The 26,192-nt window shown below is 45.2% G+C and overlaps 1 protein-coding gene across 22 annotated transcripts in view; it reads right to left on the reverse strand.

Annotated features, from left to right (window-relative positions):
• The window catches only part of RBFOX1 (RNA binding fox-1 homolog 1), a 2,206,955-nt gene that overhangs the window by 629,514 nt on the left and 1,551,249 nt on the right, over positions 1-26,192 (reverse strand). For 21 of the 22 annotated variants that reach the window (XM_070063950.1, XM_070063945.1, XM_070063952.1 and 18 more), the window contains one exon: positions 8,550-8,591. The exons of the other annotated variant lie outside the window; for it this stretch is intronic. In XM_070063950.1, the coding sequence (XP_069920051.1) occupies positions 8,550-8,591 (42 nt within the window). The remainder of the gene's footprint in view (positions 1-8,549; positions 8,592-26,192) is intronic. 22 annotated transcript variants of the gene reach the window in all.

A 26,192-nucleotide genomic window follows, 5' to 3' on the forward strand; every position in this document is an offset into this window, starting at 1 on the left:
TAAAACCTGAAGGTAGCTGACTGGTATCTTGATCTACCTCTTTGCGCTCATCAATCAACATTATTAGAAAAACTGAGGAGCACATGAAACCTGCAGGAGACCATGTGGAACTCAAGGTCTCCTGAAGACAGCCTTGCTCCAAACGTGCTTCTGCATGCTTTTATCTTAGTAGAGAAATTGCAGGTGGAGATATTTCATGATTGGAATTTCTTTTTTTTTTTTTAAGATTTATTTATTTACTTGAGAGGCAGAGTTAGGGAGGGAGGGAGAGAGAGAAAGAGATCCTCCATCTGCCAGTTCACTCCCCAGATGGTGGCAATGGCTGCAGCTGAGCCAATCCATAGCCAGGAGCTTCTTCTGGGTCTCCCACGTGGGGGCAGGGGCCCAAGGACTTGGACCATCTTATATTGCTTCCCCAGGCCATAGCAGAGAGCTGGAATGGAAGTAATGGAAGTGGGGCAGCCGGGACTCTAACCGGCGGCCATAAGGGATGTCAGCACCACAGAGGGAGGCTTACCCACAGCTCCAGCCCCAGTGATAGGAGTTTCTAGAAACAGCCAGCCGATTACTGTAGAAGGAACTACCTTTAGCTGAGAGAAAATCACAAAGGTGGGACCACTAATCAGAGACGACTGAAGGAAGCCAACATACATCAGGTTTTTTTTTTTTTTTTTTTTGTACACATGCACCCTCTGAGCATTAGGGACACTGACGGTGTGCCCTGTGCTACAGCGGCAGTGTTGAGTGGTTGCAATGGAGACCCTGTGGTCTGCAAAGAGTGAAATACGGAAAATTTGGCCATTTTCAGGAAACATTTGCCAAATCCTATTCTGCTTTCAGCTCTGTTTTTAATTTTTATTTTTTTTATTTTTTAAGCTTTTGCTTAAAGTGACCGAGGATGCCAAGGCACACATGAAATATTCTGACGGCAGAATCTTTCTAGATTGCTGAGTTGTTTTTTTTTTTTTTTCCAATAACACTTCACAATCCGTTGGCCTACAGCTAATTGAAATAATTTCCAAGGCTTGCTTTCATAGAACGTTTCCAAAGCATTTAACTTAGTTTTCACAGCAACAGCTCTTTTCCTTACTGCACTCATTTTTCATCAGTTTACATAATATTCCACTAAATAATGTAATTATAATAACAAGTGCAGCTGGCAGAAGCAGCTCTGGGAACAAACACAACTGACTCTTGGCAGGCAGATCCCGCGACGGGTGAAGAAAAAGGTAAACTTGTACAAAACGTCCATTCATAGGATGCTGTGGACATACGCCAGGAGGCTTCACAAAGAGAATGGGCCCAGTGTGTGAATCTTGGACGTTTGATAAGTGGAGGTCAATTAGGTAAGCCTCTTCCACCCATGTCCTGGTACACAGAAACTCTTGTTTCTGCATTCATCGCGCTCACATGGACATTTTTGTCATGGTGATTTGACAAATGTGTGTGTTTTCGGCTCACCCGTAAGGTACAGGAGAACAGGAACTGTGTGGGTTTTATTGCATCATTCCATCTCCACTACCTAGCACAGCAACTGGCAGACGGTCTGCACTCAACAAGCAATATTTCTTGAATAAATAATTGAATGAAAGCAGGCATTCCTGCAATGAGTCACGCTAAAGTTGGAGTGAAGAAAATACGAATCCTGTGAGGGCTCTGTCGGAGTGGGCGGGGCTTCCGTTTCCTCCCCTGCTTCCTTAAGAACCGCTGAGGAATAACTGGGCTTTGAAAGGAAAGGGGAATGAGGCAGGGTGAAGGTATTTCTCATTCTCACTGCTCCATTCCAAGGCAGTCCAGAAGTTTCATTATCTGATGCCCAGTTGAAGGCGTAAGCCAAGGCGATCATTAGCAATTTGCATTCTGCAATCCACACCACTCCTACATCCAGCAGAAATGGGAAAGTTGCTTCTCACTGGAATATTAAATATTGATACTGCGGATTTGCCGTACAGCATGTTTCACAAGGCTGGCCCTGTGATTCCCACGTTTCTAAAACTTCAGGTATTTGCATTCCAGGGTTGCAATTTATGCCATACCTGTAGACCATCTGTAATGACATGTAGTTTTCTTGTTAAGATTATTTATCTATTTATTTGAAAGAGTCCAGAGACGGAGAAAGTAACAAAGGAAGAGAGAGAGAGAGCGAGATATCGATCAATCTTCCATCTGCTGATTCACTCCCCAGATAGCCACAACAGCCAGGCTTAGGCCAGGCCAAAGCCAGGCGCCAGAAGCTTCATCTGGGTCTCCCACATGGGTACAGGGGTCCAAGTATTTGGGCCGTCTTCCACTGCTTTTCCAAGGCTATTAGCAGGGAGCTGGACTGGAAGTGTAGCAGCTGGGACATGAACCGGCATCCATACAGGATGCTGGCATGGCAGGCTGCTTAACCTGCTACACCACAATGCTGGCCTATAATGGGATGTAGCTAACATTTATCTTTAAAGCACCTCATTTTTAACGTAAATAAATGTGTTTGCTGAGGAAACTCTGTTTTGCCACTGTAAATGGAAAACCAATAGCAGGGATCATAAATAAGAGTTGATGGGAAAAAAATAAACCCATTAAAATCTAACAATTATTAAAAACCCTTTCTATATTAGAAATTGTTCTAATAAACTCATATGCATTAATTATTTTAATCTTTGTATATGCACACACATGCAGGCACATACACATAGAGCACAATTTTTATCTCCATGACACAGACAAAGAACTTGAGGTACAGATGATTTAAGTGACATGCAAGAAGCTACAAAGCACCACACTGCGGAGTCCAGATTTTAACACCAGAAGCCTAGCTCCAGGCCCGGAATTCTTAACGACTATATTTTGCAAACAATGTTGGTTAAGTCTGGATAGATGCTTTGGCTGCTGCAGGCTCTACGCCAGAGGCACACTCCCTTTTTTGCTAAAAAGAATGCTTAGAAAGTGTTAGCATCTTGTAAAAGATTCTTTAGCCTAAACCCAGAGTTTCTCATTGACACAAAAAAGATTGAGGGAATGGGGAAAAAGGATGACTTTCTCTGATTTACCCTTTCTGCCTGACTTGGCATTCACCCCTGGAAAGCGGTGACTATCACACAGGGTCGCTGTTGTGCACACTGGGAAAACTGTGCCAGAAGTTGAGGGTAGCACATGTGTTTTCCAGGATCCTGTGCTCTGCTCTCTGCTTGGAGGGTACAGTAAATATCTTCGGGGTATACAGTCAGGTGCCCAAAGCTTCCTCTCCCAAATAACAGAGCCTCCCCTCAACAGTCGGCCCCGGGCAACTGGATTTATTGAAACCACTTCCCTGCACAGAGCCAATTGTCCAGAGTGAATAACGGGCACAGGCTGAGCCATCAGAGTCCTTCCCCAGGAATCTGTGATCAGGATGCAATGACAGCACCTGTATCTACAAGAAGCGACACAGCATAAACCGTGGGGACCAGAAGGGCCCCTGAGATCCAAAGGGCTGAGAGAGCACTTCTCGAAGGCAAACTTGAGAAGCAACACACAGAGGAATACAAGGACAAGGGATGAGATCTCGAGAGCACATGAGCCAGCGAGCTCTGCCGGTGCTGAGTTCTGGACGGTACAAGGTCTGGCCACATAGGCCAGCCCAACTCAATCTCTCTACTGTTTGCCCTCAAAGTAATCACATCTTTCCTCTGAATTCACCACCATGATGTCAACCACAGATCCTGCCCTTTGAACTGTCTTCCAGGGTGGCAGCTGAGTGACAACAGCTGTTCCCTGACTGTATTTTCAGGCCTATGGCTCCCGGGGGGAAGAACAGAGAGAGAATTATTGGGAGAAATACTACACTAGCAATAGCTAACATTGTGGACTAGCGGCATATGTCTTTTTGAAGTACTTTATGAAAGTCTTTTTATCAATAAACCCAAGAGGAAAGTATTTACCTTACACACAGAGAGAGAAATTGAAGATCTGAAAGACCAAGAGCATTTAGAAATAGAATACGAATCTCAGTCCACACCCAGACCCCTGACCACCCTGGGCACTCCTCACACTACCCTAAGTCCTACTCCATCCACTTCCTGTACTGATGACCACGATGTGAATCCAGAGGACAGATTCCGGCCCCACGCCCCACACCCACCAGCCAAGTGCTTGTTGAGAAATATTCTGACCAAATTTGTTAATCACCCCCCCAAAAAAAGAAACAAACTCTAACAGTCACAATACAAGGACCCTTCTGTAGCCAAATATTTTATAAATGTTAAGAAAAGTGGGCATTTGAATCTTCACCCTATAATCACATAATGGTTCCGACAGGTAGATTGCTGCGGGAGATAATGGTCTACAGAAATCACTTAATTTCTTCTTAATTATCCATCTGCTCATTCCAGACACCAGAAAGGTCAATACTGACAGCTGTGACACAGCAACGCACAACCAATATGACTCCGACCTGTTGGTGCTGATCAGCACTGATATGGAGACAAGACAGTAAGTACAGCCCATGGGATCAGGAGACTCTAACATGCAGGTTCCATGGTGAGCTCTGGTGAGTAGTGACAACCGCACAACCAGTACTTCTGTGACCTGCTGGTATCGATTAGCAGTGATCCCAAGCTGATCCATTGAGCCCATAGGGTCAGCAGTGAAAGCACAGACTCCATGGCCAACTGCACCAGACGGTCTCCCCAAAACAACCCGGACAACAACTTGAAATGAATGTCAAAAAGGGATTCGTGTACTCTAGATCAAATGGAGAAATGAATGAGCTGCTGTGTAGTCGGCACACTGGAAACACGAGTGATCCCAAGAGCTTTTTGAGAAAGGCAAAGTACCTGTTAGGACTCACTGGCTGTTGTCCTTCTCTTTGGAAAGTGAGGGGTTAGAAAGCTCTTAACAGAGTCCCTGGGACACTGCAGGGTACTGAGGTGAGGCACCTCATGCCTGCTGTGGCTTCCCACGCTGAGAGGGAAATCAGCTAGGACTCCAACCAGAACAGTTCCAAAAACACAAAGCAAAATTCAAGGGAGTACCAAGCTGGGTGGAAACATAGGCTGGGATGGAGAGATGTTGTTCCTGAGATAGGAAATTGACAGAAAAAGCAGCTATGTTGAATTTCAAATGGTTAGACTTGGGTACCTGTTGAGGATTTGTATGTGGCTCCCAGAGCCATGTACATAGGATGAAAGGGACAAGGAGAATGTTTGACAGCCAAGACCAAGAAGAACGTGAGGAGTTGAGTGGATGCATTCCTTCTGTACTCTGTCGGGGACTACACAAAATCCCATTCCTGTGAAAGGAGATCTTGTTGTTCAGGCGGCAATGTGCCTAACAATGGGAATCAATGCTGACTACCATAGCCAATAGCAGTGACCCTACATCCTTGACTTGGTGATTGATGTACATATCAGCCAATGAGTTCCATGAGAACACCTTCAGAGATGGCTTCTGGGAAAGATTCTCCTCCAATGAAATGCAAGAGCTATGAGGGAAGAGCTCGCCTTCCTCTTTGTTTCTAATGAAAACGCTGTCATATGAGGAGGCAAAGTTGGGAGCAAGGCAGCCACCTTGGGAGAAGTAAAAGTAGTCCAGGAGAAGCACAGAGATCCCAGCCACTACCCTAATGCCACAAATCCACCACATAAGCCCTGGAACTGGGAGGTAATAAAATGTTTTTGCATTTTAAATTGCTCTTAGTTGGCTTTTCTGTAAGGTGTGGACAACTGACTTAGCTGATGCCATTGTCAAAAGTGTTTCTCTGAGCATGTGTGCAAACAACAAGTGTCTGTGCTCAGCTCAGTTTACACAAAGTTGTATATTATATCCATCTCCCTGTATTTTGCCTTTGTACAGTAAAGGCTCTGAGAAGTCCTGCAGCTAAAAAAATAGTTGGACTTTATATTTCCTAAATTTATCCATTACATAAGGTTTACGATACCCCTTAACATTTTATAGAACAAACACTTCACAGGGTGCATTTTGGAAAATTAATTTAGCATTTCTGAGTAACAGAAAGGGATATGCTGACATGCACAGAGTGTCAGTGTGCGTAAAACAGAAAGGGTAGTTTTGCATTTCGATATTTTCTGCAGTTTCTCAGAGGCCAAGGGAAAGAGACACATTTTACAACTACTCACTTCCATCCCTGAATTCTGAACACACAGCAGAAGGTACTGACGAAGCGCTCTAACTGAATGGCACACCCTGGGTCCGATCAGCCCACGCAGCAGCTCTGGAAATGCAACCTGCCTGCTGCATTTAAAGCACATTTTAAGTGTCGCTGGCAGACAAACACTCCTGGATGCTGCCAGTAATTAAATAATTAAATAGATATCAATTTTTCTCCCAGTCTCTTCCCAACCCTCCCACTAAATGATGAGATTAAGGAAAACACATTTTATTGAGACATCTAGGTATTCATATTTCAAAATTCCTTGTAGAAAGTCAGTACCCCCCCCACTCCCGCCCAGTAGAAAATAACCTTGCTGGTAGAAGGGCTGAGCAATGAAAAGAGAGAAAGGAAATGAGGTGACAAGGAGAGAGAAAGACAGAGTTTCAGGGCCAGAGAAAAAATGAGGGAACCAAAAGGGACACTGTATACAAGACACAGATGTCAGAGATGAGTCTCCTTCCCATGTAAAATAACACTGGGGGGCTTCCAGAGGGGACTGAGCGCCTGAGACAGAGGAAAAGGGGAAATGTCGCTGCATGCTCCTTGGTAGCATTCAAATTTCAAATTACATAAATGCGTGTTCTGCTGATTCAAATATGTCATATATCAATACAAAATATAAATGCACTTAAAATGCAAAGGAAAAAGAAACAATGACTACAACATCAACAGCAAGCAAATAAAGCACAACTTCGTGACCTTCTATGGAGAGACTGGAGCCACACTCGGGACCACACTGAGAGACCCATTACATCAAACCGCTGCTTGAATTTGTTTAACACAGAAGGGGAGGGCTCCCATCTTGCTCCTAAACCACACCCCACGGGCAATGTCCTCATCATGAGAGATAATCAACTGACCCCTCAAACTGCAAACAAGCACTTCGTTACCTCCTTGTTCCTTCATGCGCCAGGGGAGTCTCATTAGCAATAGATTTCAATATTAATTCTGAGAACCCATCAGGGGCACAGAGACATTGGAACATATTCCGCTGTATCTATTGCTGACCTAGTTCTGACCACCATCCCCATCCAAACAGGAAGAGAAATCTGAAGTTGCAATACATTATTTACTAGGATGAACCAGTAATTCAGACTGCAGGGAAAAAGCAATAAGAGAGCTCAGGAAAGCTTAAAACATCTTGAAGGCTATTTCATAGCCGAGTCACAAGTAATGTGGGCTTGGGTACTTAGCAGTGAAGTGGGTAGAGACGAAAGGTTAATGGATAGGCCCATGCTGGGATATCACATAAAATAAATATGCATAACAGAAAAAGAAACCTCAACTCACTTCCTCCATTTCATGCAACCGAATTCTGTTGTTTGTTTTACATAAGGACTTAATAAACCTGATGCCAATAGCAATTGTAAAATGGAAGTAACTGTACAAATCATTGCCATCTTGAGATGAGCACTAAGTAAATGCTATGAGAAGTTGCAAGGCAGAGTATCGAGGCATCAAACTGGTTCAACCTATTAATCTAATTAGATACCTTTGAACACCATGTTTACCATCCCAGACCCTGGTGGTGTGATTTTAAAACCCATAGATTACTCTAGTTTGTATGACAATTTGGACCAAAGACTGCCAGGCAGAGTGTTCTGCAAAAATTGCAAATGTATAACAGTGATATTAAAGACAGGCCAGTCATCTTCAAATGCATCCACCCAAAACACAAATACACTTAAATAGAAGACAAATGGGAGGGGGGTACAGTGACAGGTACTTCCCGCATTTCTTAAAATGCCACACCCATATGGAGAAGGATGTTCACCCCGACGCCATGACAGCACAGCAATGTCTCCAAGCAAACCATTCTCTCCTCATCAAAGGAATACATTGTATATCTAAACACCAGAGCACAAAAACAGTTTCATTTTTAAGTAGAGAAACAGGATATGAGGTTGAATATTCTGGCATCCTCTCCCATATACACAAATGTCCCTAAAAACAAAAGGCCGAGAGAAGACTTGAACTCTCCTAGAAAATGCCCTTGATGGATTAGCTGCTCAGTCACCCAGCCAACAGCAAGGGAGTGTTTTGGCCACTCAGCAAACAGCCTGGTGTCCACATAAAGAAGGCAGCAAGGCCTCCTTTTGACCTTTGTTATTACTTAGACCTCATGTTGTACATAAAAAGGGTACAATGATGTCAAACAAATTCCAGAAGAGAAGTATTTATTGCTGAATCTAAATCAAAAAATCCATATCTACTATAATGGCACTTCAAAAGAAGATATACTGTATTTACCAGCTCAATCAATACTAAATTAGCTGGGATAAATATTTTCAACTCTATCAGCCTTAAGATGAATTCTGTTATTTAGGACCTGTGTCTTGGGAGAGACAAGGAAATTTTTGCTTATCACACAGAAATGAGAACCAGGAAGCATTTTACAAGCAGGTACACCTACCCTCAGCTGCTCTCTTTCACAATTCATCTGTTGTCTTGAAACCTACAAAGAAAAGAGAGAGGGGGGGAAAGTCAGACTATTCTGCATTAGAAGCAACATGAAAGAAAACAGGAAGTTACTTTTAATCACTCAGCTCAAAGGCGATTCAGAATTAATTCATTATGTGTTCAATTTTTCTGTAGGACTACACGGCCTGAGTGTCTCCTGGAGTTTCAATTGTGTGATGCAGAAACACAGCTAGGATGAGTCAGAGACTTGAGGGTGCACCAGGAGGGAGGTACAGGAGGCAAATCTATCCAGCACCAGGGCTGGAAGCCCCCCTCTCGCCCAAGCTGAGAGCTGCAGATTTCCACCACTGGAGATGGTGGATGAGGCACCAGAAGACACACAGTGTCCAGTGCTAAGGACCAGCAGCAAACAAGTAGTATTCAGTGGCCCAGTCCCCATCGAATGGTAACAAATGCTTGTAGGTTTGCACTGGGAAGATTCTGAGGTCAATGTTTCTATCACAGAGAGAAACCCTGATCAATCTGTCATCCCCGCCATGCCTGGAAAAGGAGAAACCTGCAAGACAAGTGCCCCTCAGCAATTATCCATGCCCTGCCAGCACGTTTTCTGCAACATCCAAGGATGGTGACCATAGGATTCATACCCAGGGGAAAACGCGGGGACTGAGGGAGCTGGATGGCTGATATTAAATGGTGGTGGTGCCAAGGATGCAGAAGCCAAGTGAGGCGGAGAAGAACAGTGGGATGTAGAGATGTCACTCTGCCCTTCTCGGGGTGACTCTTACCTTCACCTCAACTGCAGGGCTCAGGTAGCATCTGGATCTGAATTCACAATGTACTCTGTAACTTTATAGTGTTTTTTAACCCATGGACAACTCCTGACTTCCAGTCCACGACAGTATACCCGAGTTTCCAAAACTTTTACAAAAGGATAAGAAGGTTTAGGAACTGAGTTCTGATGTATATTTTATGCAGCTTCTATTGAAAGTTTCTTTTTACTTTTCTAAAACAAAAACAAAAACAAGAATCCTTATGTAGGATGCGCCAGAATCCCAAGTCTATGGCCCATGAAACCATCTGAAGAAGAGCTACTCAGAAAATAAGCAGAGATGTACACACATGTTGTCTACATATTAATTAACCACAGAATTCATGAAAAAAAAACCAGCAGCATTACAATGTTTAATGACAGAAAAATTAAAAATAAGTTACAATACACTGATAGGATGGCACAGCATGCAGCAATTCAAACCATGGTTTAGGGGCTGGCACTATGACACAGAGGTTAAGCCTCTGCCCACAGTGCCAACATCCCATACGAGCGTTGGTTCAAGTCCTGGCTGCTCCACTTCCAACCCAGCTCCCTAATGGCCTGAGAAAGCAGCAGAAGATGGTCCAAGTGCTTGGGTCCTTACACCCATGTGGGAGACCAGGAAGAAGCTCATGGCTCCTGGCTTTGGGCTGGCCCAGACCAACCACTGCGGTCATTTGGAGAGTGAATCAGTAGATAGAAGACCCTTTCTCTCTCTTTCTCTGGCTAAGTCTGACTTTCAAGTAAATAAAATAAATCTTTAAAAAGAAACTCATGGTTTTGAAACCAGAAATATGAGAAATGCTCAAAGACACTCCAGATTTTAAGAGAAGCAGCTCTAAAACTGCACAAATGTTATGGTACCTGATTGTGTTAAAAATATGGTGAAGCAGACCATTAAAGTAAAGGGAGAAACGAAAGAAAATCAAGAGGAAAGGACTGGGAGAAAATATTCCCAAAAGAGTGAAAGAAGGAAATGGGTACAAGTTTATAAACGTCCCACTTTGTTTCTTAACTGCTTATGGAAATACAGTTTGCCGGTTTCAAGTGCATAATTCAGTGTGAGGCTTGGGGGACAAGATACAGAGGCAGGGCAGTGGGGGCCTGCGGGCCCAGGGGATAGGGAGTCATGGAAAACTTCCAAACTGGATCACACGGCTGAAGAACGGTGAGAATGCACTTAGCACCACACATTAAAGGCTGAAAACGGTCAAGTTCATTTTACGTGTGTTTGTCCACAGGACATTAAGCGTAGTGTGGTAAGGTTCTTGTTCTGGGCAAGACAAACACACTTTGTCCTCTCCCAACTTCATGCAGACATACTGTCTGAAGACAGTTGTATGGAGAAACTCCGTGACATCTTTGAAAGGCGAACAGTAGCATGCAGAGTGGAAAGGAACACTCTAAATCCAAGCACCACCCCTCAAGCTTTTAGGTGACCCCCGCTCCCACCACCACCACCAGCATCTTCTGGGCTGGATTCAAAGCAGCTGGGAACCCAGAATCGGTCTCCATGTACAGACAGCGAGTCCTTGGAGAAGGCGTCCAGCCTTGTTTTATAAGGCAGGGAAGAGCAACCACACTAAGAGACGGGGAAAATCCCCATCTTCCTCCCCCAACCCCTCTCTCAGGCTGCGGTCTCCAGGCAGTGTGGGGTGGTGCTGGTGGCATGAGCAACAGTGATAACAGTGGGAGCTGCATGCGCCCAACATCTAACCGAGGGGAGCCTTCCCGCAATTCAGGTGCTGTGGTCCCACGGCCTGGAACCACCCTGCCCTCTGCTGCCTGCCTGCTCTCTGAATCCCCCTGCCATGTGTCCCTGGGGCAGGCTTGGCAGTGGGAGCACAGGAACAGGTGACAGCTAGCATCGGTCTTCTGTCTGGAAGAGAGGCCTGGGGGGCAAAAATGACTCTGACCCTGGAACAAAAGAATCCAGGAAAAGGACCTCACACATTACCTCTACGAATTCCTGGACTCACCTCTGTGCATATCCAGCCCTGCACAGATTCCATCAGCTCCGAGAACTGAGCTAAGGGACAGAGATTTGGCCAGGATCCAGACTGCATACAATCATGGGAACCCCTAACCATTGCTGCATAGGGTTTCACAATAGAATTGCTGTTGGCAACAAAATCCACAGAAGAATTGAAGAGCATTCAGCTTGAACCCAGCAGGACTGCTTGCTTAATAAAACAGAAATATCAACAACTTCCACGGGATTTAAAGGCCAGCACTGTGGTGCAATGGATAAAACTGTGCCTTCAGTGCTGGCCTCCCACGTGGGCACCATTTCAAGTCCCGGCTGCTCCTCTTCCGATCTAGTTCTCTTCTATGGCCTGGGAAAGCAGTGGAAGAGTGCTTAGGTCCCTGCATCCACAAGGGAAACCCAGAAGGTGGTCCTGGCTCCTGTCTTCGGATCGGCCCATCTTTGGCTGTTATGGCCATTTGGGGAGTGGACCAGTGGATGGAAGACCTTTCTCTTGTCTCTCCCTCCCTCCGTCTGTAACTCTACCTCTCAAATAAATAAATAAATCTTAAAAAATAATAAAGAAGACCTTATATTATAAGGTAATTATTCAATATACTCAGGATACAAATAAAAAGTACCACAGACACTAACATAGAGATGTCAGAATTACCAAATAAAGACTTTAAGACAGCTATTATAAAAACAGTCCATCAAGATAGGGAAAACACTTGAAGCAAATGAAAACAAAACAGACAGAATCAGCAAAGAAATACAAGAAATAAGAAAGAACAAAATGTCGATTTAGTAAAGTATAAAAACAATAAACTAATTTTTTTAAAAAATCATAAAATGCATTCAAATACAGAAAATAAAAGATGTTTTATTAAATAAAATCATTGAATGTAAACTAAACAAGAGAAGAAAATTGAAGAAAAATAGAAGAAAATTGAAGAAAAAATATCAGGAACCTATGGAACAATACTAAACATTACATGACTGGAATTCTAGACCATAAAGATGAATTCATTGGATAACAATTATTTCAAGAAATAATAGGTGAAAACTCTTTATAAAAGAGATAAATCCAGAACTTCAGGAACCTGATTAAAACTGAAATAATTAAGAAAATACAGAGGAAACATTTCAAGACTTGGCATAGGCAGCAACTTTTTGGATATGAGCTTAAGAAACAAAGCAAAACTAGAAAAATAGACTGTTAACAACTAAGAAGCTTCTGCATAGCAAAAGAAACAATTAACCGAGGGAAGAGACAACCAACAGAATGGGAGAAAATAGTTGCAAACTATTCATTAACCCTCATAACATATAAGGAACTCAAAAACTCAACAACAATGGAAAACACAACAAAAGCCTTATTAAGAAACAGGCAAAATATCTGAATAGACATTTCTCACAGAAGCATAAATGGCCAATAAATGCATGAAAAATGTTCAATATCACTAACCAGGAATGCACCAAAATTGCACAGAAGGCAAGCACCTGGCCTGGTGGTTAAATCACTGTCTGGGATGTTGTCATCACGCAATGGAACCCCTGAGTCTTTTTTTTTTTTTTTGAAGATTTTTTTTTTAATTTATTTGAAAGAGTTACAGAGAGAGGTAGAGACAGAGATAGAGGTCTTCCATCCACTGGTTTACTCCCCAGAAGGCCGCAACAGCTGGAGCTGCACCAATCCGAAGCCAGGAGCCAGGTGCTTCTCCTGGTTTCCCATGTGAGTGCAGGGACCGAAGCACTTGGGCCATCCTCCACTGCCCTCCCAGGCCACAGCAGAAAACTGGACTGGAAGAGGAGCAACTGGGACTAGAACCGGCGCCCATATGGGATGCCGGCGCTTCAGGCTAGGGCTTTAACCTGCTGCGCCACAGCGCCAGCCCCAAAATCCCTTAGTTTGAGTCTCAGTTCCACTCTGGATTCCAGTTTCCTGCTTATATCCACCCTGGGAGGCAGTGGAGACAGCTCAAGTACTTGGGTCTCTGCCACCCACATGGGAGACCTGGCTCAAGTCTCGGCTCCTGGCTTCAGCTTGCCCCAGCTGTTGCGGGCATTTGAGGAGAAAATCAGTGAATGATAGACACAATAAGACGCTATTCACTCAGTCACATGACACACACACACACACACACACAGAGAGAGAGAGAGAGAGAGAGAGAGAGAGAGAGAGAGGGAGAGAAATCCTCATAGCAAAACAGAGGGAACTGGACATTGCTATACTAAGGAAAGTATGCCATTGTAAAAATTTGAAGAAAAATGGGAAAGGAAGGAGGAGGGAGAGTGGGGGAGTATCATTACATTCTTAAAACTTTATATGTGAAATACATGAGATTTGTTACCCTTATACAAATAAAAAAATCTAAAAAGAAATAAGCCAGACACAGAATAGCAAATACCATGCGTTCTTTTTCATATGTGGAATTAAAAGACAGACAGACAGACAGACACACACACACACACACACACACATATACACACAGTTGATCTGAACTATTTTTAAAGATTTACTTATTTATTTGAAACGTAGGGTTACACAGAGAGAGGGAGAAACACAGAGACAGATCATCCACCCACTGATTCTCTCTCCAGATGGCTGCAATGGCCAGAGCTGGGTCAGTTTGAAACCAGGAGCCAGGAGCTTCATCTTGGTCTCCCATGTGGGTAGCAGGGACTCAAGCACTCCGGCCATCTTCCACTGCTTGCCTAGGCACATGAGCAGGGAACCGAATCTGCAGTGGAACAGATGGGATTCAAATCAATGCTCATATGGGATGCCGGAGCCGTAGGCAATGTCTTAACCTGTTGAGCTACAATGCCAGCCCTCTGAATTTACTTCTTAAAGATTTATTGATTTATTTCTTTGAAACGCAGAGTGAGCGGCAGAAAGGGCAGAAGAGAAGGAGAGAGATGTGAAGCCAGAAGCCAGAGACTCCATCCTGGTCCCCCAGTTGGGTGGCAGAGACTCAGGCTCCTGAGCCATCATCTTGCTGCCTTCCTAGGCACGTTACCAGACAGCTGGATCAGAAGCAGGACAGCCACGACTCTAACTGCCACTCCATGATCTGAATTTAAAACGTGACTACCACAGGATGGAAAGGGCAGAAAAAGAGAACAGGAGGCTGGATAATGGGTATCAGAATGGAGTTGGGTGAAATAGGTAAATGGTCATGGTGTTCTGCACTACAGTGGGATGACACCCGCATTCTGAATGAAGAACTGGAACAGAGGGGCAGCGTGATGGCACAGCAAGATAATCCAGGCTTGCAATGCTGGCGTCCTATTATCAGAGCGCTGGCCACTTCATTTCTGATTCAATTTCCTGCTAACATGCATGGGAAGGCGGCAGATGATGGTCCTGGTACGTGGGCCCTTGCCACACACGTGGGAGACCTGGATGGTGCTCCTTGCTCCTGATTTTGGCCTGGCCAACACCAGGCTGTTGCTGTTGTTTGCAGAATGAACCAGTAGATGGAAGATTTGTCTCTGTCTCTCCTTCTCTGTCACTCTACCTTTCAAATAAATCAATAGATATATGTGGAGATAGATAGAAAGATAGTTTTTTAAAATAACTGGAACAAAGGAACTGATAGGCTCCAAACACAGATAAAGGATAAGAAAATGGAAAGGTTAATGGCCTGCTATGATTGATTTACAGCTTATACATATGTTGAAATATTACACTGTACCCCATAAAAATGTCCCAGGATTACACATGAATCCACAATGTTAAAAAAAAAAGAGTTCACTTCACAGAAATCCACACCCATATATATCATAACCTAAGTGCTGAAGCCTAAAAGAGAAATTCTGGAAACAGCCAGAGACAAACAGGGTAGTCCCTGTAAGGAAGCAGCAACCCAAGAAGCCACAGTCTTTTCATGTAGAAAAACAACAAAACAAAACCAAACCAAAGACAAAAATCAGAAAAACAGGCCAGAAGAAAGCACCCTGATTTTTTAATTGCTGAAAAAAAATGTTAACATGAAATTCTAAATCCAATATTCTTTAGAAATGAAGTTGAAATACAAAGGCAACCAAGAAAATCCACTGCCCACAGACCTGCTCTAAGATAATTGCTACAGGAAGTCTTCCCGAGAAAGGGAATGTGAAACCCAGAGGCAACTTGGAATCGGAATAAAGGAAAAGCAGCGGAAACGGTAAAACGTGGGTAAACAGAAGAGACGGTCTTCCTCTGGAGTTCATTGCAACATGTTTAACAGCTAGGAGTCTGAGACTGTCTTCTGAGATCCTAAGTGCGTATGTGTACACACTGCATAAAATGACGATAACATAAAGAGGATAAAGGAACGTACCTGATGATAAAGCATCATTCTGCCCTCATCTTCATAGAATTTAGAATAGCATATACATGCAAAACATACACAGTGCTCAACTTTAAATGTATTTAATTGCTATATACATTAAAATAACATTTTTATTTTGGTGTGTTTGTAGGCATACACATTGTAAAATACTGGTAACCCATGATAATTAATATGACAAGGTTTGTGCATTCCATTTGTATGTAAAATATAGCTTCTATATAAAATGGGAGAAGTATATATAATTCCCAGAGAAATCACTCAAAAACCAACTAAATATACTCCAAGATAACTGGATGTCTACACATACACATACACACACAAAAGAACTTTAACCTAAACTTCACACTCTTTACAAAAATTAACTCAAAATGGACCACCTATCTAAATGTAAAACATAAAACTAAATGGGTGATCCAATTAATGTGATGGCAATACTTTCTTCTTAATGCTTTTCTGTAGTTTTCAAATTATCTTTTATGACACACAGTGCATTTATAATCAGAAAATATTTTAATATGATTGCCTTGCAGGAATATAGGTGTTTTAAAAATGTGGTAACAACTGGGATAGCTTCCATTTTCACTAATTAAATAAAATGTTGAGCCTTATGATAAGACTGATATTTCTAACATGTCTTCAAAAATGACATGGGTTGGTCGAGCTCCCAGAAGCACCAGATAACATTTAAATAAACAAGTAGCCCACTGACCTATGCAGTGTGAAGTGAGACTATGTTATAATGTTCCTATTACAGAGAACATCAAAGGCAAAATCCAACAGTAGCCATGGAAATTGCTATCTTGCCCTTCAAATGGAGCTGCTTAAGGAAAATGAGACTGGGTGATAATGAGGAGGAACTGCAAGTGAGCTCCGTTGTGGACGTGTCTGGGTTGTTGTATATTCGGTTTTCCATTTTTCCACCTATATTCTAGTGATGATAGCCAGCGTCTCCTTCTGGATCGTGCCCCAGATAAATCATTTGTGAACTGGATGTCACCTCCACCACACTCCACCGCAGCCTGTTAGAGTCTGCACCCACCATGACCTCTTTGACTGGAAGTGGCCATTACCAGCCAGTTTGAGGGTCCACTTGGTGACACTGACATCCGCTGCCCAGGTGGGCAGTGACTTCTCTTCTTCCAGCAGGAATCATCACACACACGTGGGTGGGTTCCTCCTCTACCCTTCCTTGAACAGAGCCCAGCACCCATGACTGCTGAACCCCATCCTGGGTCTGGCTGGGTCAGAACACCCCCAACAGGACCACTGATGCTCTCAGGGCTAAGATACTGTTAAAACTCATGGGGTTCCAAGGCAGCTTCCCCCACACCAACATGGGGAGGTTCAGAGAAACAAGGGGCACCTGTAACCTCACCTCAACTGGGGTGAACAAGACTCCTTTTTGTGCTCTCTTTAAAAGTCAGCCTTGGAAACTATCTTAAAGGCATACTTTACTAAATGTCATTTCATTTGGAAACTAACATGCGATTTTTTTCCTCCCATGGCAGTAATGCACAAAACCAATATATTTTATGGCCTAAATGAAAAAAAAAAGGAACGCAGAAGGTCGGGCACTGCTCCTTTAAGATGCTCCCAGAATCAAATACCACTCTCTATAGGGCTGCCAAGTAAGCACTTATGAAAGGTTAGAAACCGAAGCAATAAACTTCAGCAATGAGACCCCTGGCTCTCCTGGTTGATGGGATGTTTAATAGCAGAGATTCATCTTCCTCCACTCCTCTCTTCACCCAGCCAACAGGGCCCGGGACGCTTTCTCGGACTCAGCCTTTTTCACGCTTCTCCCGGCGCTGAGACCTTCCTGAGTTCTTCCTGCTTCCCAATGACCCCGTTACCAGTCTGATTTCCCCTCCCAGGCATCAGACAAGCCTTCCAGGACAGAGACCGGGTCCTGCCTGAATTATTTTTCTAGAGACCAGATCTACTTCTAGAACCCTCTGTAGGCCGGATGTTGTTCCAGGTATAGAGAAAAGATGGTATCAGGCCGGCGCCGCGGCTCACTTGGTTAATCCTCCGTCTGCGGCACCGGCACCCCGGGTTCTGGTCCTGGTCGGGGCACCAGGTTCTGTCCCGGTTGCTCCTCTTCCAGTCCAGCTCTCTGCTGTGGCCCCGGAAGGCAGTGGAGGATGGCCCAAATGCTTGGGCCCTGCACCTGCATGGGAGACCAGGAGAAGCACCTGGCTCCTGGCTTTGGATCGGCGCAGTGCCAGCCGTAGCAGCCATTGGGGGGTGAACCAATGGAAGGAAGACCTTTCTCTGTCTCTCTCACTGTTTAACTGTGCCTGTCAAATAACAAAATAAAAATAAAAAAAGATGATATTGGAGTCCATCCATTGCCTGGGTGGGGGAAAAGGTGAGTTGACCAACAGTGAGGATGCAGTGAGAACACAGAGCACATTCACCCCAGGGAGAGCGCGGGAGGGTCGTTAGCACTGTCGTGGACAGTCAGAAGTCTTGCACCTGAAGTTTGATGCTTTTTATAAAAATTTTATTTATTTATTTCAAAGTCAGAGTTACACAGAGAGAGGAGAGGCAGAGAGAGAGAGAGGTCTTCCGTCCGCTTGTTCACTCCCCAATTGGCTGCAACAGCCAGAGTTGTGCTGATCTGAAGCCAGGAGCCAGGAGCTTCCTCCAGGTCTCCCATGTGGGTACAGGGGCCCAAGGACTTGGACCATCTTCTACTGCTTTCCCAGGCCACCGCAGAGAGCTGGATCAGAAGTGGAGCAGCCAGGACTAGAACCGGCGCCCATATGGGATGCCAGCACTTTAGGCGAGGGCATTAACCTGCTGCACCACAGCTCTGGCCCCTGAAGTTTGGTTTTGATTTTTAGACAGTGCTTTCAGGGAGAGAACAGAGAAACATATCAAGAGGAGTGATGGAGATGTGTGAAAAACAGACTGTGGAAGTGTAGCAACCCAATGGGGAATAAGAGTCAAGTGCTAGGGGAAACTAGTGGGAGAAGAAGCTAAACTGGGGGAAAGCAGGAGTTAAAAGAAACAAGAAGACACTCAGTAAACGACTGGATAAGTAGATGTGCATGTTTTCTGGTGGGTAATCATATAATGTTGGAAATCCCAGTTTTCAGGACAATTGTGAGTCATTTGGAAGAAACACATCAGGGATGGTTAGCAGCACAGAATTCAATACATCAAATCAATTGGTGGCTGTGTGCACTTCTCAGCTTTGCAGTTTCTGTAATCATTATGAATTCCACTGAAACAAGATGGCTTTCTCCTATAACACACGCCCCTGAGTCCCACGGTCAACACCACAGTTTGCCTCTTCCTTCGTGCACTGTGGGATTCTTACCTGCATTTGACGCATGCATTCTGAATGTCTACCACTTGCTTACGTAGCAGCATGCTAAGACTGTGGGTATGGCTATAAACAGCACAGGGCATTTTCTTAAAAGTCTCTGTGCAGATTGGAAATGAATAGACAAAGACGATGCTACAGGGTCGTGAGTGGAAAACAAGTTACTGGGGCACCCAAAGGAGAGGAGTCAAACCAGCCTGCTGGGTGGGAACACACAGGATGCAGGCGGCAGTCAGGGGTTTCAAGACCCCACAGGTTGATCCAGCCCTCTTGCGTGAATGAGAGTTTCGAAGTCTGACCTACACATGGATTTGGGAAAACAATATTGCCAACAGCAGGATTAATAGTAGGGCACAGCAGGGGAGAACACAGGATTAGGGGAAGAACCCCTGTGTCATAAAACCTTCAGGTTTTGCTCAAGTTTCACTGTGCTGCCAGGAACATAATTAATCATTTATTTTTTTTTTAGGAAAGCAAATTTTATACTAACAGTGGTTAAAAAGTATCAGATGTTTCTACCTCTCCATGAAATGTGTTGGGCATTTTCTAAGGACAAGCGAGGTTAACACTAGCAACGTCGCAGTCAGGTAGCATCCTGGGTGCTGCTGCACAGGAGTGGAAACAGGCACAGAGAGGGGGTGAGCGGACTCCCGAAGTCATGAAGCTGGGAGGTCTGGGGAGGAAGCTTCCATCCCGATGGTGTGCCTCAGGTGCAGGACACAGCTCCCAGGATAAAGGAAGCCTACGCAGGCCACAGGACCCAGCTTGTTAACCCTCCTCCCTGCTCTGTGCTGCTCACACTTAGCTGCTCCGACACCTGTGTGTCTCTACAACAGACCACACTCTGACCATGTCGCTTGGCTCCACAAACTCAGAGATTTGCACACCGGGCTGCTGGAGGTTGTGGCTTTCTCTATCCACCCATGGGGACCTTCTGCAGATCCGGATTCCTTCCTAGGGGACACTGGAGCCTCAGGGATCAAAGTGCCCGAGTCCAGCCCTGGCTCTTCATCTGTGTAACATCACTCATGGCATAACTGCTCTGTTCTCAACTCCCCATCTGTGTAGTGGGGATAATGTGACACCTGCCTAGGGTCCGGTTCCGTCGTGACAATCAACTGAGATAATTCTTTTTAAGAACTAAGTTCTCAGCACATTTTAGGAAGTCATCAAATACTCACAACTGGTATTAAAATGAATGTGAGAGTCCCTAACAGGCGACCAAAATTTGCTTGAATTAATGACACTTTTTGAGCTTTAGGTGCCTTTTCTTAAGAAAAACAACAACTATGAGGACAAGGGTTGTCTTTGTGATCTCAAGAGTTTTGACACTATCCTTTCGTAAGGGAGGGCAGATGGGTGCCACCTCCAGGAGAGGATAGTCGTCAGACCTCACCATGCTTGGTGTGCTTTTCTGGTAATTCAGTAGCTTAGGAGTCTCTCCAGGGTGCCAGGGGAGAGGGGCAGGGAGGGCAGCCTCCCTGTGGTGCAGCCCTGAAAGTGCCTAGTGGCGCTAAAATCAGTAAGAGAACTCTGGTTCTTCTCCAAAGTGCCTACTAGTTATACCTTCAGCTTTGAGAGACATGGAATCTCTTTCTCCACTACAGTGACTCAATTCTGCCATTATTGGGGGGGGTGGTCATTACAGACAATGGATGTGGCTGCATTACAATAAAACTTTATTGACAAAAATAGCGGACTGTGTTTGGTTCATCGCCCTAATTTGCCCACCCTTGTTCTATCCTCTGGAATGCCGAGGATTGAGTAGAAAATCACTGAGTTGCATCAGGACTTCTATGACAGAATGAATAAAACAAAGCAAGTTGGACCAACTTTTAAAACACAACCCAATTTTTGTTTAAAACGCTATTCAGACACATGGAGAACTGCCTGAAATGATCAACAGCAAACAAAAGCAGAAAAGTTACATTATGGAGATGAAAGTAACAATGGATAGGAAGGCACAGTGTAGCTGGAGCTGGTTCGCTCATTTTGTAATGATTATTTATTTATTTTAATTTTGTATTTGAAAGGCAGAGAGAGAGAGAGAGAGAGAGAGAGAATCAGACAGAGAACTACCATCTGCTGCTCACTCTCTGAATACCTGCAACAACCAGAGCTGGGCCAGGCTGGAGCCTGGAGCCTGGAACTCCGACGGGGTCTCCCACAAGATGGGCCCAACTGCTTGTGCCATCACCCACCACAGCCCAGGCTGTGCAGTAGCAGGACTTGAACCAAGTGCTGTGTTCACAGTTTTAATCCTAGTTCCTACTGTTCCAATTTTTTACAATGACTATACACCTTGCTTATAAATTCCCAAGAATAGCAACCATAATAATGTAATTGAAAGGTGAGTTACTTAACTCTGGGGTTGCTTCAATGATTAGATGAGGTTCTATACGTGGAATATCAAAGCTAGGCTTGGCATGGCACAGACTAGGTATTCAGTTAAGTATAGCTATGCATAGTTCTCCAGGGTATTCAAAGGAAAAACCCAGGCTGGATAGCTTGATAAACGGTTAAGTCCAATTGTGCAGGAACACAACGCACTTTTGTGGAAACTAAAACAAAGAAAGGGAGGCCCATTTGCCCAGCTTAGGCCTCGTGTCCTGTTGGTGATGTCATTGGGTATGTGAGTTTACGAAGACCTGACACCCCTGCACAGAAGCAGCGCCTCGCACAGCTACAGGCAAGCCCACTGCTTCCATGAAAAGTGTGCTTCGACAGAGCAGGCCCTCTGATTCCCAGGGTGCAGGGGCGTTCACGTCAGACAAGCAAACCCTGTTCCCCAGACCCCACCACGCACAGGGCAGACGGGCCAAAGGAGGGAAACCGGGTGAGGATCGCAAGCGCTCAGCATTCAGAAAAGGAAGTGAGAAACCATCAATTAAACGAATAAAAACAAAAAGTCACCACAGTGAGTCAACTCAGCCCTGATTAATTAACTCAGTTCTGGCTCCTAAGAGTGCAACATGGGGAACCCACCCAGCTGTCCGTGACATTTTCACGTTTTCCTTGTGGGGGCCAGCGTCTTGTCTGTAAAGGAGCCTGCCTTGGGGGTGGGGGAGGGGGCAGGGAGGACAGGAGTGGGGGAAAGGGGTTGAAGGAAAGAAGTTGACCAGATAACCTACTCCGTAGACAGCAAGACGGGTTTGCTGTTAGATATAAACTTGAACAGATCCACCCCAAAGCTGAAATCCCAGACGTACCTAATTCAACAATAACAGTCCTTGGCGATGTTTTACTGAGCAGACCTTAAAATCTCAAAACACGGAGAGACTTTTTTCACATTTGAATGACTCGTGGTACGGTATCTTCCAGGTGGAACATAACATTTAGTGAGATCCTTTCTGGCTATTTCTGGTTGCTGATCTTGGTACTTAGAGCCAGAGAACCAGCGCTCTGGATGTAAGCCACCAGGGAGAATCAAGTGTCGGTTGTCTCATTAAAGGGGTGTCAGAGACCAGAGCAGGGAATGCAGTTCAGGTCTCCCCTGTGGGTGGAAGGGCCCTCATTGCTTAAGTCTTCACTGCTGTCTCCCAGGTCTGCATGATCAGGACCTGGAATGGAAGACACAGGAGTCTTAAGCAGTAGGCTGAATGCCCACTCCTGGACACCCTTTCAGTATCTGCAGGTAAGAACTCATCCAAACCTCACGATGGTCCTTGCAAAAGCCTCAGATTTACAGGCTGTAGAGATGGTTCTGACACCTGCTCTGCCATGCACCCACGTGCTAAGTAGCCCAGCAAGAAGCAGAAGATGTCACCCAAGTCCGCGATAAGGAGGTCCAGGCACAGGGATCACACAGAACCTGGGCTGGAGGTGGCAGCCACCAGGATCCCCGCCAGCCCCACGGCATCCATCTGCCTCCCACCAGGATGCCATCTCTGGGGTTGTTCACTTCGGGCTTGATGCTGGCCTTGACATGAAAGGGCAGCCGTGGCCACCGGAAGCCTCACGGCCCTGATGCGTGCCAACACCTTCACACGTCCAGCAACAGAAATCCCTTTGCCTTGGATAACTTGTGAGGGGGAGGAAGCATATTGTCTATTATTTATTCTAATAATAAACCATTACCCCAGGCGCGTTTTTATTCTCCAGATTTAATAAGGTATTTTGTGAACCGAGGCAGGGGAAGGTTGGAGAAAACAATTGCAGTTATTACGAAGATGGTTTCTATTTGTTTCGGTGGCAGAAGCAATCACCATTCTTTTCCTACATAATCAAGGGTTATAATTGCCCCCCCCAACCTCATCCCAACCCTTTGCTCAGTCCAAGAAAATTCGAGCAATATTCACCAAAATGTCCTGAGGAGCTAAAGGGACTTGGCAGGCCTCCCTGAACTCGTCCCCTGGGACCATCATCACCTGCAGCCGGGGAACGGGGAACTGCATAGCCAGGGCCTCTCAACTCAGATTTTCCCATCATTCCCCTCTCAGCATCCAGAGGCAGGGTGGAGTAGGGAGGGCTGGGTGAGTGATCTGCATGTCATCTGCATCTACTTGGAGAGAGGAAATGTTTTCAAGGCATTTTTTTTTAAAAAAAGATTTATTTTTATTTATTTGAAAGGCAGAGTTATAGAGAGGAAGGGGGCGAGAGAGACAGAGAGAGAGGTCTTCCATCCACTGGTTCTCTCCCCAAATGGTCACAATGGCCAGGGCTGGGCCAGGCTGAAGCCAGGAGCCCAGAGCTTCCTCTGGGTCTCCTATGTGGGTGCAGGGACCCAAGCACCCGAGCCATCTTCTGCTGCCTTCCCAGCCACACCAGCAGGGAGCTGGATCAGAAGTAGAACAGCCAGGACTTGAACCAGTGCCCATATGGGATACCTACACTGCAGGCGGTAGCTTAACCTGCTATGTCACGGTGCCGGCCCCTCAAGACATCTTCAAGTGAAGATGCTTTGTGTGGATTTTTTTATTTTCTTTCTCATTGGATGTTACAGAGCTCTATGATGATTTTATCAGAAGCAGATCATTTTATAAGCTGCATCCCAATGAGACAGATTCCACAGACACACAGGCCACAGCCTTATCTGGGCAGTTACCTAGCTCAGGCTAATTGAGAGACTTTTGAGAGGCATCTTAGAGGCAGAGCTAAGGTGACAAACTCCAGCACCGAGTTTCCAGGGTTCAAATTTCAACTCTGCCACTCATGACCTAGACCTTGCCTGGCTCTGCCTCTGTGTCCCAAGGACCATCATGAGGTTTGGATGAGTTCTTATCTGCAGATACTGAAAGGTGTCCAGGAGTGGGCATTCAGCCTACTGCTTAAGACTCCTGTGTCTTCCATTCCTGGCTCCAGGTCCTGATCATGCAGACCTGGGAGACAGCAATGATGACTTAAGTAATGAGGGTCCTGCCACCCACAGGGGAGACCTGAATTGCATTCCCTGCTCTGGTCTTGGCCCCCCCAGCCCTGGCCATTGTGGACATTTGGGAAGTGAACCTGTGGATGGGGACATCTGTGTCTTTCTGGGTCTGTCTCTCAGCGTCTAGCACGCAGAAAAAATTATGTAAATACCTTCTCAGTTCAGAAAAATAAATTTAATACAAAAATCGATTTGTTGCCGCTATTCTGATTTGTTCTTTTATAAGCTGACAATGGAGTGGACCTGCCTCACCGCGGGCTTTGGCGTTGGGCTGATAAAAACTGCAGCTGTGGAAAACCAAGGTTTCAAGAGTGGCAGATGCATCTTAAAGCTCTGTGCGGGGGCATCTCAAGCCCCTTCTAGAGATGGGAGAGAAGGCGCTGGTAGAAATAAGATAGATAACATCTACTGTGCTGTCTCGGAACCAACAGACAGGCACATAAGCAGTGAGGTGAAGGAAGTCCAATTGGACCAATTTTCCAGACAAGGAGACAGGGGCACCGCTGACTCTCTAGTCTCGGGCTGGCTCACTGAGCCACACGGTCTTCAGCCTCGGAAGAAAACCTTTGCCTGGCTGGCAGCGGCCTTTTCCACTCCTGCTTGCTACGACTTTACAAAATGTCATCATTTAAGAAATGGGAACAATTCTGTAGCTGGAGAAGCCCGAGGAGTATTCATTTTCTAATTTTCCAGTTCAGTTGGCTGAAAGGGTTGGCTGGGTGGTGGTTGTTATTGTTGCTGTATGCGTGTGTGTGTGTGTGTGTGTGTGTATGTGTGTGTGTGTGTTCACACCCTTCCTGGAAGGCTTAGTGGAAAGCGTGCTGGAAGACATATGCTTCACGAAAAATGAATCCTGAAAACCCCAAACACAAAGAATCTTTACTGGAAGAACTAGGTTTCCCCAAGCCCTGGAAGACTGAAGAAGTGGCAGGCAATTGAGAAGGAAAATCTGGGTCGTCTCATCGTTTGCTTTGTCATCATCAGTACTAATTAGACACTGGAAGTAACGACTGAGCGCAGAGAGCTCTTCAGAATTAAAATAATAACAATAATAAACCAACAGAGTAGAGCTTTACCTTCGCAAAGAAAATATTTTCCCAAGGAGTGTTCTGAAAGAAACTGAGTGGGAAACCTTTGCAATTAAATTCTGCAAATGTGCTGGGAAATAATCCCAGGGGAAGTCTTATCTGTACTTAATATTCAAATAAATATTCTTTTTGTGTGCAGTGCATTCAATAGGGTGCATTTTATTTAATTTAAGTGTATAACATAATCAGTATCATGAGGGATAATCACAAGGAGCGGCAGAGGCCTTTAACCAGGATAAATGGGCCAGCGCCACAGGCGAAGCGGCCATCGTGGGAGAGGAAGGAGGGAGGCAGCAAGGTGCAGCATCCAGACACGGTTTTCCCGAGGTGTCCTACGGGCCCCTGGTGTCAGAGTGAGGCTGTGCACCTGCAGTGCTGGCATCACTTGGCACTGATGAGCAAGGCAGCATCTCACGCCCCACCCCAGACCAGCGGACTCACTATCTGCCCTTTCCGAGTCACACCCCCTGCCCAGGGTGATTCATACGAAGGCTAAATTTAAAGAAGGTTTGACGTTGGGCACCCTGAGCAACGCTGGCTTTTTGTCCTCCAATAGTGAGGTCCCTCTGATAGCCTCTCACATGTGTCTTCGATGCAGTCAGCACCAACAACGAGCTGGGATCTCCAGGCGCTCATGGACACGAAGCGTCAGGGGTCTCGAGGCAGCCTCACTGACTCCTTTTCCCTCCCGTCCCTCTTTCTGAAGCACTCTAGATGTGGTCACAGTC

Source organism: Oryctolagus cuniculus, chromosome 19 (genome assembly GCF_964237555.1).
Source record: "Oryctolagus cuniculus chromosome 19, mOryCun1.1, whole genome shotgun sequence".
NCBI lineage: Eukaryota > Metazoa > Chordata > Mammalia > Lagomorpha > Leporidae > Oryctolagus > Oryctolagus cuniculus.